The sequence below is a fragment of the Ahaetulla prasina genome, chromosome 1 (assembly GCF_028640845.1).
Source record: "Ahaetulla prasina isolate Xishuangbanna chromosome 1, ASM2864084v1, whole genome shotgun sequence".
Classification (NCBI taxonomy): domain Eukaryota; kingdom Metazoa; phylum Chordata; class Lepidosauria; order Squamata; family Colubridae; genus Ahaetulla; species Ahaetulla prasina.
This window is the reverse complement of record NC_080539.1, coordinates 58712054-58727896: the sequence shown is the minus strand read 5'-3', so window position 1 is coordinate 58727896 and position 15843 is coordinate 58712054. Positions and strand designations below refer to the sequence as shown.

The 15843-nt window shown below is 44.2% G+C and overlaps 1 protein-coding gene across 1 annotated transcript in view; it reads left to right on the top strand.

Moving 5' to 3' along the window:
- Nucleotides 1–13204: 13204 nt before the first annotated feature.
- USH2A (usherin) overlaps nucleotides 13205–15843 on the top strand; it is a 587033-nt gene continuing 584394 nt past the window's right edge. Inside the window, exon 1 of the mRNA XM_058169610.1 lies at nucleotides 13205–13680. Within this exon, the coding sequence (XP_058025593.1) occupies nucleotides 13205–13680 (476 nt within the window). The remainder of the gene's footprint in view (nucleotides 13681–15843) is intronic.

Sequence of the window (15843 nt, the reverse complement as noted above, 5' to 3'; positions counted from 1 at the left end):
GTGTTGGGGTAGCCCGTCGGGAGGAAACCAGTCTCTGCGTGCTCGTGGCGATTATTTAGTGGGTTCGGAGGTTATGGGGGAATGTGTTCCTTTTGTGAGGTGGTTCCATTTGCAGTAAGTGGGAGGGGCAGATATGGCGGAAGGGGGATCATATCGGTCTAGGGGTCACGCGTTCGATGTCTGCAAGCGATCGCGTGCCCGATCCTCTGACTTTCCCGTTCCCGGATGGTCAAGACCCTCAGAGCCTGGGCCTTCGTCTGATGTTATGCAACGCACGGTCCGTGGCCAATAAGGCCCCCTAATATACGATCTTATTCAGGGGCGCGCGGATCTTATAGGCGTTACGGAGACCTGGTTGGGCACTGAAGGCGTGCCCTGGTCGAAATGTGCCCACGGGTTTCCGTGCATTCCATCAGCCGAGGGCCCAGGGTAGGGGTGGGGGTGGCGGTTGCTATTAAAGAGAGTCTAGAGCCGAGGAGACCACTGTACCTCAGATTGCGGGTGTGAATCCCTCTTTGTGAGATGGGGTCATAGGTGTCAGATGGGCTTGCTGGTCACGTACCTGGCTCCTTGCTGCATGACAGCTGCCCTGCCCGAGCTCCTGGAGGTGCTTGCCGGGGTGGCAGTGGAGACCCCAGACTTTTAGTCATGGGGGACTTTAACTTGCCATCTGCCGGCTTGTCATCGACAGTGGCTCGGGAGTTCATGGCTTCCATGACGGCCTTGGACCTGACTCAAGTAGTGGATGGCCCCACTCACACTGGGGGTGGCACACTGGACCTGATTTTTATCTCTGGTCAGTGGTTGAAGGATCTGGATTTGAGAGATGTAGTCATAGAACCTTTGTCATGGTCAGCCCACTCTCCTTCGCCTGGACTTTCTGACCGCCACTCAACCCCGCGGGAGGCGGCACCACAACGCTGGTTCCGTCCCAGGCGCCTGATGGACCCGGAGAGGTTCCGGACGGAGCTTGGGCCACTTCCTGAGGGTCTGGCTCACGGCACGGCAGAGGAACTAGCCGCAGCCTGGCAACGGGCTGCGGCTGGGGCTTTAGACCGTGTCGTGCCTCTGCGGCCTCTGACCCGGCGCAGATCCCAACCGGCTCCTTGGTTCTCCGAGGAGCTGAGGGGGATGAAACGCCGGAGAAGACGCCTAGAGAGCTCCTGGAGGTCTAGCCGTTTAGAGGCTGATCGGACACTAGTTAGGTCCTATACTAGGACCTACCTAGTGGCACTGAGGAAGCGAGGCGTTGCTCGCCTCCTCCCTCATTGCGTCGGCAGATAACCGCCCAGCCGCCCTGTTTGGTGACCCGTTCCTCCTTCACCAGGGGAGCGGGATGACCCGTAGCAGGGACGTGCTGAGGAGTTTAACGGTTATCTATACGATAAAATCGTTCAGCTTCGAGACGGTTTAGACCAAACTTGCGGCGATTCAGATGAGGCGTCTGAGGGTGGTCTTGGTGATATTTTCTGGGATGAGTTTGACCCTGTCGCTCCCGAGGACATGGACAGGTTGTTGGGTAGGCTGAATGCCACCACGTGTTTATTGGACCCGTGCCCCTCCTGGCTGGTGCTGGCCACTCAGGAGGTGACACGAGGCTGGCTCCAGGTGATTACAAGTGCCTCCTTGTTGGAGGGAGTCTTTCCGGCCGCCTTGAAAGAGGCGGTGGTGAGGCCCCTCCTCAAGAAGCCCTCCCTGGACCCGGCTGTTTTAGGTAATTATCGTCCGGTCTCCAACCTTCCCTTCGCCGCGAAGGTTGTAGAGAGTATGGTGGCATATCAGTTTCCCCTACACCTGGATGAAACTGTCTATCTAGACCCGTTCCAGTCCGGTTTCCGGCCCGGTTACAGCACGGAGACGGCTTTGGTCGCGTTGGTGGATGATCTCTGGAGGGCCAGGGATAGGGGTTGCTCCTCTGTCCTGGTCCTATTAGACCTCTCAGCGGCTTTCGATACCATCGACCATGGTATCCTGCTGCGCCGGTTGGGGGGATTGGGAGTGGGAGGCACCGTTTATCGGTGGTTCTCCTCCTATCTCTCCGACCGGTCGCAGACGGTGTTGACGGGGGGGCAGAGGTCGACCCCGCAGCGCCTCACTTGTGGGGTGCCGCAGGGGTCGATCCTCTCGCCCCTTCTGTTCAACATCTAAATGAAGCCACTGGGTGAGATCATCAGTGGCTTCGGTGTGAGGGACCAGCTGTACACTCACGACACACAGCTGTACTTTTCCACAACGGGCCACCCCAATGAAGCTATCGAAGTGCTGTCCCGGTGTTTGGAAGCCGTACGGGTCTGGATGGGGAGAAACAGGCTCAAGCTCAATCCCTCCAAGACAGAGTGGCTGTGGATGCCGGCATCCCGGTACAGTCAGCTGAGTCCTCGGCTGACTGTTGGGGGCGAGTCACTGGCCCCGATGGAGAGGGTGCGCAACTTGGGCGTTCTCCTGGATGAACGGCTGTCTTTTGAAGACCATTTGACGGCCGTCTCCAGGAGAGCTTTCCACCAGGTTCGCCTGGTGTCCCAGTTGCGCCCCTTTCTAGACCGGGATGCCTTATGCACGGTCACTCACGCCCTCGTGACGTCTCGCCTGGATTACTGCAATGCTCTCTACATGGGGCTCCCCTTGAGGGGCATCCGGAGGCTTCAGTTAGTCCAGAATGCGGCTGCGCGGGTGATAGAGGGAGCCCCTCGTGGCTCCCGTGTGACACCTATCCTGCGCAGACTGCACTGGCTACCTGTGGCCTTCCGGGTGCGCTTCAAGGTGCTGGTGACAATCTTTAAAGCGCTCCATGGCATAGGGCCGGGCTATTTACGGGACCGCCTACTGCTACCAAATACCTCTCACCGACCCGTGCGCTCTCACAGGGAGGGACTCCTCAGGGTGCCGTCAGCTAGGCAGTGCCGTCTGGCGACACCCAGGGGCTCCCACCCTCTGGAACGAACTCCCTCCAGGACTTCGTCAACTTCCGGACCTCCGAACCTTTCGTCGCGAGCTTAAAACACACCTATTCATCTGCGCGGGACTGGATTAGATTTTAAAAAATTGGTTTTAAGGGGTTTTTATTATTTATATTGTTTTAAAAATTAGGCTATAGAATAAGTTTTTTAATTGTTGTTTTTAATCTGTATTTATATGTGTTTTAACTGCCTGTGAACCGCCCTGAGTCCTTGGGGAGATAGGGCGGTATATAAATATAAATAAATAAATAAATAAATAAATAAATTAATTAATATTTTTTCCACCTTCTCTGCAAATAAATTACTATACCAATGTGACTTTCTTCTACAAGCCACTAATCAGAATGTAGCGTGGGTGTTCCCCCTTTTATCCCAAGGAAAAAGTCTTTCTGATATGGTCACTCCATTGTAAAATATTAGATTTAGTTTTAGTCCCAAACTGAATTGGCAACTGGATTGTTGCACATTGTAAAGGGAAAGATGGAGGAACAATTAGAACAGGGGTGTCAAACTTGCATCATCACGTGATGTATCATTACTTTTTTTCCTGTGCTAAACCATGCGTGGGCGTGGCCAGCACATGACGCATCCGGGTCATGTGCTGTGAGTTTGACAGCCCTTAATTAGAGACTGCTTTATGTTGTTCAGATGCATTTAATAAAACACTTTTGTGATCTTTAAATCCACACATTTTTTGAAAATTGCCAGGAAAAGCTGAACAGTAATAGTATTAGTAGTAGTGCCAACTCTCAAGTTAGACAAGAGGTATTTATTTTTCTAGTAATTCTTTCTTCTAGATAGATAGATAGCCAGCCAAACTAAGTGATGTAATTATAATATAAAACTGAATTTGGATAGAGTAAAAAATAAGAGCTATCTATGATTCAATACCCAACTTTAAACCCATAGGCTTCAATTTTGAGTTGTTGGTCTCCGGCAAACAAAATTAGCTGTCTTCAACAGATTAAGAAATATAGACTGGCCAAAGAAACATGCATAAATCTAATTTGTGTGACAGACTAAGGAAAATCCAACTATTGTCCAACCATTCTAGGATTAGTTACATGGAGATTGTTCACAATTTGTCCTTGTGTAATGATGGAAATAAATTCTGTACTTTATTAGAGGAAGAGGTTCTTCAAGATCATGTAGTTTTTTTTAAAAAAAAGCTTTTGCTTGCTTCTTTAGTTACAAAGGAAATACTGGTGCTGAAAGATGCTGTGAGTGCTGAACAGAATTTTCAGAGAGAATAGAATAGAATAGAATAGAATAGAATAGAATAGAATAGAATAGAATAGAATAGAATAGAATTCTTTATTGGTCAAGTGTGATTGGAGACACAAGGAATTTGTCTTGGTGCATACGCTCTCGGTGTACATAAAAGAAAAAATACATTCATCAAGAATCATAAGGTACAACATTTAATGATAGTCATAGGGAAACAATCAATATAAATCTTAAGGATACCAGCAACAATAGAATAGAATAGAATAGAATAGAATAGAATAGAATAGAATAGAATAGAATAGAATAGAATTTTTATTGGCCAAGTGTGATTGGACACACAAGGAATTTGTCTTGGTGCATATGCTCTCAGTGTACATAAATGAAAAGATACGTTCATCAAGGTACAACATTTACAACACAATTGATGGTCAATATATCAATATAAATCATAAGGATTGCCAGCAACAAGTTATAGTCATACAGTCATAAGTGGAAAGAGATTGGTGATGGGAACTATGAGGCGATTAATAGTAGTGCAGATTCAGTAAATAGTCTGACAGTGTTGATGGAATTATTTGTTTAGCAGAGTGATGGCCTTCGGGAAAAAACTGTTCTTGTGTCTAGTTGTTCTGGTGTGCAGTGCTCTATAGCATCGTTTTGAGGGTAGGAGTTGAAACAGTTTATGTCCAGGATGCGAGGAGTCTGTAAATATTTTCATGGCCCTCTTCTTGATTCGTGCAGTATACAGGTCCTCAATGGAAGGCAGGTTGGTAGCAATTATTTACATAAGTTTACATAAGTTTAAATAAGTTTACAGTCATACAGTTATAAATGGGAGGAAAGATAGGAACGATGAGAAGATTAATAGTAATGTAGACTTAGTAACTAGTTTGACAGTGTTGAGGGAATTATTGGTTAAGGTTCTTAACAGATCCATTAAGTATTTTCTACTGCTACCTTCAGCTCTTCGAGAAACCCTTTCCTTATATTTATCCCCTTCATTTATACTGGATTTCTTTTCTTTTTAAACACATTATTATTTATTTCTGTATTGTCAGTGCCCACCTTCTCCTCCAACTATTTAAAATGTACAGACTTGGAAGTTTTATATTTTAGCATCAACATTTCCAGAATTTTTATTGGATGATTCATTGAAATTAATCCAACATGTTCTATTAAGTAACTTCTTAGGAATGAAATAACCTAAAAGAAGAAATGCTACTATAAGACTTGGGTTAGTAGCAAGGACAGCATGAATGCTGAAGGTCACTGCTTCAGCATTTACAACGATCTATTTCTATATGTAAAATAGTGCAATAAACTCTGAATAGTAAACACATTATTAGAATTTTGGAAAGAGCTAAAATTTGGTGAACGGAATACAAAGGCAAATTGATGGATGGAAGGATCAATTATGAATTGAGGTGTTCAAGTTTTAATTCTAATATTAAAAAGACAGTATTGCCAGAGGTTAAATATAAACTAGAAACACCCTCTCATCTCAGAATTTTTAACAGAGACCATCACTGCAGAGGAGTGACTGGAGTGGAAAAATATAGTCAAAGGGAGAAGAAAGCTCTTATTCCCCCCCTCCTTCCAATTTCTTTCCCATCTTTCACTTTTGGTAATGCTTTGCAAATAACCTGCTCTGCCCAGGATGATCTTGGCTCATAGGCTTTTCTCAGCAGCTCAGGACGAGATGGTCGTTTGTCCAATTTACTGCTAGAATTGATTGTATTACTTGAAATTACCTGAGAGTCCCACCACATCATTTTTTTCAAGTATCCTTAGAAACAAGGACCCGTGTTATACAATCATAGAGTTAAGCACATTTGGAGGTCATTTAGTCAATACCTGCTTAATGTATTACAGATTTGCTTAAATAAATTTAATGAAAGAGGGCTTCCGCTGTCATTTTGAAAATTTTTGTTGCCTTCAAGAAAATCAATTATGCTCGAAAACTTATAGCAAGCACAAAATGTTTGCCAAGAAAATTGCGGTGTTTATTAGTTACCCTTTTAAAGGGTATATCATACTGTAGATATAACTTATTAATTATGTCACTGAGCAATTATGTGGGGAATGTGAGCCATCAGGAATGTATGATTCTATAGGTTCTAAGGCAATCTATTCTGACCCAGTTCCCCAAACATGACAAACCCTCTGAAGTTAACTCAAAGATTCCTTTATTAGGAATGCCAGCAGCCCTGGCAAAAAAGTTTCTCTCCCAATGCAGGCTAACAAGTCCATCCAGTCAGAAGATGAATAGTTATCTGCACATCTATTCATCTCCACCCCCTGCCTTTTATATCCCCAGAGTAGGGTGGGGCTTTGCTAGCAGTGGTGGCTCTTCCTTCCCAAGGATCAGCCCATGGATTTCCATTGCTCTCCTCTTCTCTGCCTTCTGCACATCCGCGTGTCAGGCGCTGGACCCAGCTATTGCTCCTCTTCCTCATCATCCACCTCCAGACTTGGGGGCTGTTGACTCTCCATCTGAGGGCTGATGGACTCTGCCCCCCCCCCTCTCTCTGACAGTTCCATTCCCTCTTCCCACTCAGAGCTCTCAGGTTGCCTTGATGCTGACCCTAAATCCCATGACTCCTCCTCATCTGATTTGGCTGCTGGAGGGGCCAACGGGCGGCCAACAGGCCACAAGTCAAGTCATCCGCAAGATTGACTATTGGGAGGAAAATTTTGTGATGCAGTATTTGATCGTCCATCAGTATTCTGACTGGGAGCAAAGAAATCCATCTATAACTTCTAAGTGACTGTCCAAGAAACTCTAGTCCATAGAAGAAATTCATAAGAAACTATATAGGGTTTGGTTGGATCTGTCAGCAGCTTATGTAGACCAGCAGACAATCCCAGAGATGCTAGCTGGAAATCCAGAGCAGAATACGAAACTCTTAAGCCCCTTAGCAGCTGTTGATCAGAAGCATTTTGACTCTGAAATTAGGAAAAAAAATAGTACAATAGTAAACAATGGCTTTACGACCTAGAGCATTTCTCCCATTATTTGTATAATTCATTTTAAAGCTCTCTAATGGTGGCTGAAGGAAATCATAATATAAAGGCTGATTTTGAGTTGCCTGCGACTGCCTGTAGATGTCACCGCATACCTAGGCTCTGATGGGGTTGATGGGTAAGCATAGGTCTGCAGATGGCTGCAGACAGGTCAACGTGCACACCTCCCAAACTGCGTGTTGTTGGTCCAACTTCCTGTTTTGGGTTTGAGTGCCCCCTAGCCAGAATATTACATTTGGAGAAATATAAATGGAGCGCATACAGTATGCAACTGTCCCCAAGCGACAGATACATATGTTCCCTGACATACAAAGATGGAGAAATCTGATTGACCATTAAGTTTGGTGCATAAAAGTATTGTTTGTTTGCTTTGAATTTGTAAATCATTTACTTTAGTTGAATTATAATGATAAACTTGAATGATTGAATGATAATGATAATGATGATAAAGGGCCGTGGTGTGGCTCAGGCTGTAAGACAGCCTGTTATTAAACACAGCTGCTTGCAATTACTGCAGGCTCGAGTCCCACCAGGCCCAAGGTTGACTCAGCCTTCCATCCTTTATAAGGTAGGTAAAATGAGGACCCAGATTGTTGGTGGGGCAATAAGTTGACTTTGTATATAAATATACAAATAGGATAAGACTATTGCCTTACACGATGTAAGCCGCCCTGAGTCTTCAGAGAAGGGCGGGATATAAATGTAAATAAATAAATAAAAAAAACTAACTTAGCTATATCCTTCACATCAAATATGTTTATAGACTTCTCTGCTATGCTCCTTTCTCTTCTTTTTCTGAGCTAAAATGTCGCAAGTGCCATATTTTTGCTTCCTAGGTGAGTTGTTCTCTTGTAATCTTAGTTTCTTTTCTCTGCAACATTTTAAGCTACAGATAACATCAAGATATAATAATTAGAACTATATAACATATATGGGGTTTGATATGGATACTTTTAGTTTTTATTTCTTTTCCGAAAGTTCCATAGGACTTTTCCCCTAATAGCTATACATTGAGTCAATGTAGTCCCAAAATGGACTTCTAAGAAATGCACAGTTTGGTGAATCTAAATTAGTTCGATGGCAGAAACTGCAGGTAGTCCTTGAGTTATGATTGTAATGGAGCTTGCACATTATGGTCTTAACTCGTGATGGTCATAAATATGCCCACCTATGTGACTGACCCTATTCTACAACCTTTCTTGTGGTGGTCATTAAGGATTGTTAAGTGAACCAATAGTTTGCTATGGGCCAGTTTTGCCAAAAACTAGAAGTAAATTCTGGCTTTCAGAAAAGCCATTGTAAAACATGGCCATATGACCCTGGGATGTTGCAAATGGCTATAAATTAGACCAGTTGCTGAGCACCCAAGGTGAAGTCACATGACTGTGGGCAGCTGGTGGAATGTTGTATCTGGGTTTTAAGTACCCCCAGGAGGTATGTCGTAACTTTGAATGTTTCCTAAGCAACTGATCATAAGTGGAGGACTATCAGTAACTGCTCTGGGCTGTAGTCCATAAATGTATCAGTGTTGGACTGATCGATTCTTCAATAGGAGACCATGGAAATCTGAGAAACTCATTCTAGATTGGGAAGTGGGGGGTGGGGGCAATCCCAGATGACAATAGCAAAATACAAAAAATCTCAGGCAAAATTATAGTGTGCCAAAATAATTATTCATTATGCTACAATGTCTTGATTGTAGCAGTGCATTACCTAATGGCATATATAATCCATATATTGAAATGTGAGAAGCTATCTCAAGCATGAATACAATACCCCAAACACACTCCTGAGTGTAATAAACTCTTTCTGTAAGGTACCTAGGTTTATATAGAAATGTCTTTATTATTTAGCAAAACATCTTCAGAAGAAAAGGTTACAAGTTTTGGCCAGAATGTTCAGTTTCTAATCTTATTAGTTGTCTCCTTCAGTTGACTGAAAATTTGCTTGGATGTTTATTTTATTTATTTTATTTATTGGATTTATAAACCGCCCTTCTCCCGAAGGACTCAGGGCGGTGTACAGCCAGGATAAAAAAGAACAATATACAGTTAAAATACAATTAAAAAACTTATTATACAGTATGGCCGAAATAATTAAGAATTAAGAATCTAAAAACCCCAATTAAAACCAGAGAGAAAATTTAAAATTTAAAATTAAACAATTTAAGAAAGCCCCGCACGAACAAACAAATATGTTTTCAGTTCGCGGCGAAAAGTCCGAAGGTCAGGAATTTGACGTAAACCAGGGGGGAGTTCGTTCCAAAGAGTGGGGGCCCCCACAGAGAAGGATCTTCCTCTGGGGGCCGCCAGCCGACATTGTCTGGCGGACGGCACCCTGAGAAGGCCCTCTCTGTGCGAGCGTCTGGTCGGTGGGAGGCATGAGGTAACAGAAGGCGGTCCCGTAAGTACCCAGGTCCCAAGCCATGGGCGCTTTAAAGGTGGTTACCAAGACCTTGAAATGCACCGAAGGCAACAGGAAGCCAGTGCAGTCTGCGCAGGAGAGGTGTCACATGTGAGCTACGTGACTCCCTCTATCACCCGCGCAGCTGCATTCTGGACCAACTGAAGCCTCCGAGTGCATCTCAAGGGAGCCCCATGTGAGAGCATTGCAATAATCCAGGCGGGAGGTAACCAGGCGTGAGTGACTGTGCATAGGGCATCCCGATCAAGGAAGGCGCAACTGGCGCACCAGGCGAACCTGGTGAAAGGCTCTCCTGGAGACGGCCGCCAAATGATCTTCAAACGACAGCCGTGCATCCAGGAGAACACCCAAGCTGCGCACTCCCTCCTTTGGGGCCAATAACTCGCCCCAACAGTCAGCTGCGGCTGCAGCTGACTGTATCGGGTGCCGGCATCCACCGCCACTCCCTCTTGGAGGATTGAGCTTGAGCCTGTTCCTCCCCATCCAGACCCGTATGTCTTCCAAACACCAGGACAGCACTTCGACAGCTTCGTTGGGGTGGCCGGGGTGAAAAGTACAGCTGAGTATCATCAGCGTACAGTTGATATCTCACCCCAAAGCCACTGATGATCTCACCCAACGGCTTCATATAGATGTTGAACAGGAGGGGTGAGAGAATCGACCCCTGACACCCACAAGTGAGGTGTCTCGCGGTCGACCTCTGCCCCCTGTCAACACCGTCTGCGACCGGTCGGAGAGATAGGAGGAGAACCACCGATAAACGGTGCCTCCACTCCCAATCCCTCCAACCGGTGCAGCAGGATACCATGGTCGATGGTATCGAAAGCCGCTGAGAGGTCTAATAGGACCAGAGCAGAGGAATAACCCCTGTCTCTGGCCCTCCAGAGATCATCCACCAACGCGACCAAAGCTGTCTCCGTGCTGTATCCGGGTCGGAAACCGGACTGGAACAGGTCTAGATAGACGGCTTCATCCAGGTACTGGGGTAGCTGCCGTGCCACAGCACTCTCTACAACCTTCGCAGTGAAGCGAAGGTTGGAGACCGGACGGTAATTACCTAAAATAGCTGGGTCCAGGGAAGGCTTCTTGAGGAGGGGTCTCACCACTGCCTCCTTCAAGGCAGCAGGGAAAACTCCCTCCAACAAAGAAGCGTTGGTAATCCCCTGGAGCCAGCCTCGTGTCACTTCCCGGGAGGCCAGCACCAGCCAGGAAGGGCACGGGTCCAGTAAACATGTCGTAGTATGCAGGATGTGGTTTTGTTTTAGCACTCTATTCATCTAATTCTTCCCTCTAACTTCAAGGCCCTTTTCCAGGTCAGACACCACAGGAAAAAAATCAAATGGAGTTGATTTTTTTTTTACATGTGTGTATTTATTTATATCGAGCCTTTTTTACTATTTGAATGCCCATTTCCTCAATTAGAAATGTATTTTAATAACTTGCCGCCTTGCGTGCTTACCTTAAAATAAGGTGATTATAAATAGCAAAAAGAAAAAAACAACCCACTAGACCAGTGGCTCCCAACCTTTTGGGCATCAGGGACCAGTTCTGTGGAGAAAGGTTTTTCTGTGGACCGGAGGGGGCCTGGTTTTGTGTGCGGCCTGCATCCCCCAGAGGGGGCTTTGCTTGTTTGCATGGCCCAGTTGCTGGCCCAGTGCCATTCCATGGACCAGGGGTTGGAGACCCCCAGCACTAGACTTCTCCATGGAGACAGCTTGAAAATTTTATTACCATCCATTTGAATGCCATGGACTGTTCTTGCAGTGTACCAAATAATTGCTACTGCCTGTGAATTGATGGCTTTGATAATGTTTCCATCATTCTGTTATTATTATTATTTCAACATTACAGTTTTCCTGCCTTAGAGGAGAGAGAAGCCATTGTGGCATGCCTGGAGTTGGTTCCAACAATTCCAATTATTCATAAGTGGTACTCTTTCTAGAATTTGAGAGACAAGGAAATGTATTTAATTTCAAATATCATGAATACATTTGCAAATCATGAATAATAATTATTTATTTCATTGCCATGGAGGAAAATATTGAGAAATTCCCTCTCTTTTGATAAGGAAGCCTTGCTTGCCAGTTTGACGGTTCTCTTATTCAAAAGCAAGACATATGACATGGAAATCAAAAACCCCTGAGGGCAAGGAAGGAGCATAAGATCCTATTAGGTGTGCATGTCCTGCACATGACTTTATTAAATATTTTCTCCTTTGAATCTGGCAGAGTTTTCCACTGCTTTGTTTCTCCTTCTCTCCCTCCCATCTATCTATGAAAGTGGTTAGAAAACGTTGAAACCCATCCCTAAACAACCCAGGATCAGGTTAAGGTGCTGCCTTCAAATGGCAGCTGCCCTGAGAACTTCAGCCATTTTCTCATACTGTTAAAGAGCCAGAAATAAGCAGACAGTTCTCTGGCATCCGACTTAAAGTGCTTACAGCCTGACCTTCACCTGTACACAAGTGTTGCTTCTACTGTGTCCTATCAAGCCAGCTGAAAGGAATTACTGAGTTGCCAGGTAACCAAACCTAGCCTTCTTGACATATGAGCCAGTTATTAACCTGAACATTTGAGTAGTCCGTCTCCTCAGTTAAATAACAAGTAAAAGGTACTTATCATTTACAGTGATGTGGCATTAGCTTTACCTGTATATCAGACATAGGCTGTATCTTCAATGTCAGAAAAGAGCAGAGTTTTACTAGGAAGACAGTCAAACAAGACAGATGGTGATACGGTTTAATCAGCTTTGCTAAAGGCTAAAAGGAGCTGCATGAAATGGACAATTGGGGTAAGACAAAATGCTTTGCAAATTTAAAATTGTATGTTTCTACCTCTAACATTTTGAGTATCTTTTTTAAATGGATTAGGTACACATTTGTAAATAGATTGCTAGGTGCTTTGCTTGTCACAGCATAAATCCAATGATTAAATACTGTATGGCTGAAGTGTCTGCATATTTCAGATGCAGAACCGATAAAAGTTGCAGTTATGGAGTAACTAAGTGGGTTTTAGTAGCTCTACAGCTGGAATCGGAAGAGTTTTTAATGTACAGCAAAATGTGAAGTTGTTTCAGATATTCATGGAAAATTTCAGTTTAAAAATATTCTATCCTCTGTCTTAAAACAATCCTGCTGTATTGGTAAATAAGGAAGTTGCAGGCTCTCTGTTTGTCTTAGACAGCCATGCCACCTCATTTACATGGTGTTATTACCATACAGTATAAAGTCAAGAGATATACCATTGTAGTGAATATGTCAAGATTTGCAAGTGACTTTTCAGTTTCAATTGGTTTTCCCTCCCTGACAGATCTAGGTCAGTCTGACCTGAATTGTATGTATATCTGTTTATGGTATAAAGCACCAATTCCTTTTAAATATTTTTGTATTATTTCTAGATATTACCGTGCTCCAAGTATATGTCACTCGACTTAAGAAACTCAACACTGCCAGGATTTCAAATTAAGGAGAAATGCTGCATCATCTCTCAACTAGCTGCCCAAGGCCATTTCCACTGATGCAGCGGTCATTATTTATTTAGGGTGCCTTATTGAGAAGCAGCCTGCCTATAAACATGATTTGCCTGGTTCTGCACTGTGGTTTCCTGCTTCATGCCATCGAAACATTCATCACCGTTTATTATACAACCTTACCTCTCGCCAATTCACAGGGACATTTCCCAAGTCTTGAAAATGTGGGTGCTTTCAAGAACGCCTCCATTGTGCCAAGCCAAGCGACCTGTGGACTGCCAGAAAGGAGTACTTTTTGTCAAAGTTCAGCTGTTGTTGAAAGTATTAACTTCTGTATTCGGCAATTTTGCATTCAGACGTGTCCATATAGATCATCTCCTGCTTCCTACGCTGCCATCCTCTCAGAAGGCCTGGGCAATGTGATCCAGCAAGATCAAAACGATGGGCCTCCTGGGTCTTTTAGCAACACGAGTATTATTTTTCGTGGTGAAAAGGGTTGTTTTTCCACTCCTCGTCCTCGGAAGCTTGCTGTTTCATTTACTTTAACTGTATGGTTGAAACCTGAGAAAGAAGGTGTAATGTAAGTAGTTGGCAGATGGTTACTCAACCAGTAAAATCAAACACGATAATAGACATAATTTCTTTTGGGGGGTCATAAAAAGTGAATGGCACATTAATGTTATAATACCGTTTTTATGTAATCTTAGAAATACTTCTTGGTACAGGTTTACTTGACTGTTTTGGTGACATTTGTGGATTACCTGTTTGAATGCACTGCATGCCTGCTATCATTTCTCTTGCTAATTTACCAAACTTTATTTATGAACTACTGTTATCATTTCTATTTCAAGTAGGTATGGTGTTAGACGAGAGAGAACTAGTTAGTCAACAGGTAGCCATGGAAGCTCACTTGTAGTAGCTTACTCCAGATAACACCTGCCTCAGTCAAAAGTTTTGGTGATTTGGACAGCTGATTACATCTAGAAGTATCTAGGGATCACCTTCTCTCCCCCTCTTCCATGCTGAGTGTTTATGATGCTCAGGTTTATTTATTTATTTATTATTTATTAATTTAATTTATATACCGCCCTTCTCCCGAAGGACTCAGGGCGGTTTACAACCAAATAAAAACAAATTTCACAAAAAATTGAAAGGCATTTTAAAAACTGATTCAATTAGCCTAAAAACAGATTAAAACTATAATAAAACCCACAATAAATCTACATTAAGCCAGCCCTGCGCGATGGAACAAAAAGGTCTTTAGCTCGCGTCAAAAGGTCCGGAGATCAGGGAGTTGACGTATCCCCGGAGGCAGCTCATTCCAGAGGGCAGGAGCCCCCACAGAGAAGGCCCTCCCCCTGGGGGCCGCCAGTCAACATTGTTTGACTGACAGCACCCTGAGGAGACCCTCCCTATGGGAGCGCACAGGTCGATGGGAGGCTATTGGCAGCTGCAGGTGGTCCCGTAAATAACCCGGTCCTATTATTATTATTATTTTATTATTTATCAAATTTTTATACTGCCCTTCTCCCGAAGGACTCAGGGCGGTGTACAGCCAGAATAAAAACAAAATATATACAATTTAAAACAACATTTAAAAGAGCAAATTTTAAAGGCTGATTATTAAAATTTAGATTTAAAAATTTAAAAATATTAAGAATACCCAATTTAAAATTCAACACAAATTATGCCAGTCCCGCTTTAATAAATAAATATGTTTTAAGCTCACGACGGAAGGTCCGAAGATCAGGCACTTGACGCAGGCCAGGGGGAAGTTCGTTCAGGCGTCACTGCCCCACAGAAGGCCCTACTCCTGGGGGCCGCCAGCCGACACTGTTTGGCGGATGGCACCCTGAGAAGACCCTCTCTGTGAGAGCGTATGGGTCGGTGGGAGGCAAAGGGTAACAGTAGGCGGTCTCGTAAGTATCCGGGTCCTAAGCCATGGAGCGCTTTAAAGATAGTTACCAAAATCTTGAAGCGCACCCGAAAGACCACAGGAAGCCAGTGCAAGCTACGGAGCAGCGATGTCACGTGGGAGCCACGAGCGGCTCCCGTTACTACTCGCGCAGCCGCATTCTGGACTAACTGCAGCCTCCGGGTGCACCTCAAGGGCAGCCCCATGTAGAGAGCATTGCAATAATCCAGCCTAGACGTAACCAGAGCGGGAGTGACCGTGCATAAGGCATCCCGGTCAAGGAAGGGACGCAACTGGCGAACCAAGCGAACTTGGTAAAAGGCCCTCCTGGCGACGGCCATTGAGCGCTTTAAAGGTGGTAACCAACACCTTGAATTGTTATGCGTGGTTATGCGTGTTGCATTCACTGTGGCAGGTGGAAATGACCATTATAGTGGATGGGAAATTTTTCTGTGAACAGACAAGGAATATCTATGGAGATGGTCATAGGTTGTGCAAAAGGTGTTTTTTCAAGAGGCAACTGGACTTTATTATTTTTCCAATAAGAAAAATTTTCTTCTTCTTTCCAAAGAAGAAGCTTGGATGAGAAGCAAAACGTCTTCCAAGAAAAAAAAAGAAAGTCCAATTGCCTCTTGAAAAAGCACCTTTGGGACAGACAGGGAATAGATATAATTGGTCCATGGAAATCCTTGGCCTAAAAAAATAGTAGCCAGCTAAATATAATGGAATATAGATCTGAAGTCAATATTCTTAGTTGTGCACAACAACCATCTTGGACTAATTATTTTGAGCTTTTGCCTTCTGTATTATTATTTAGTGTTGTTACAA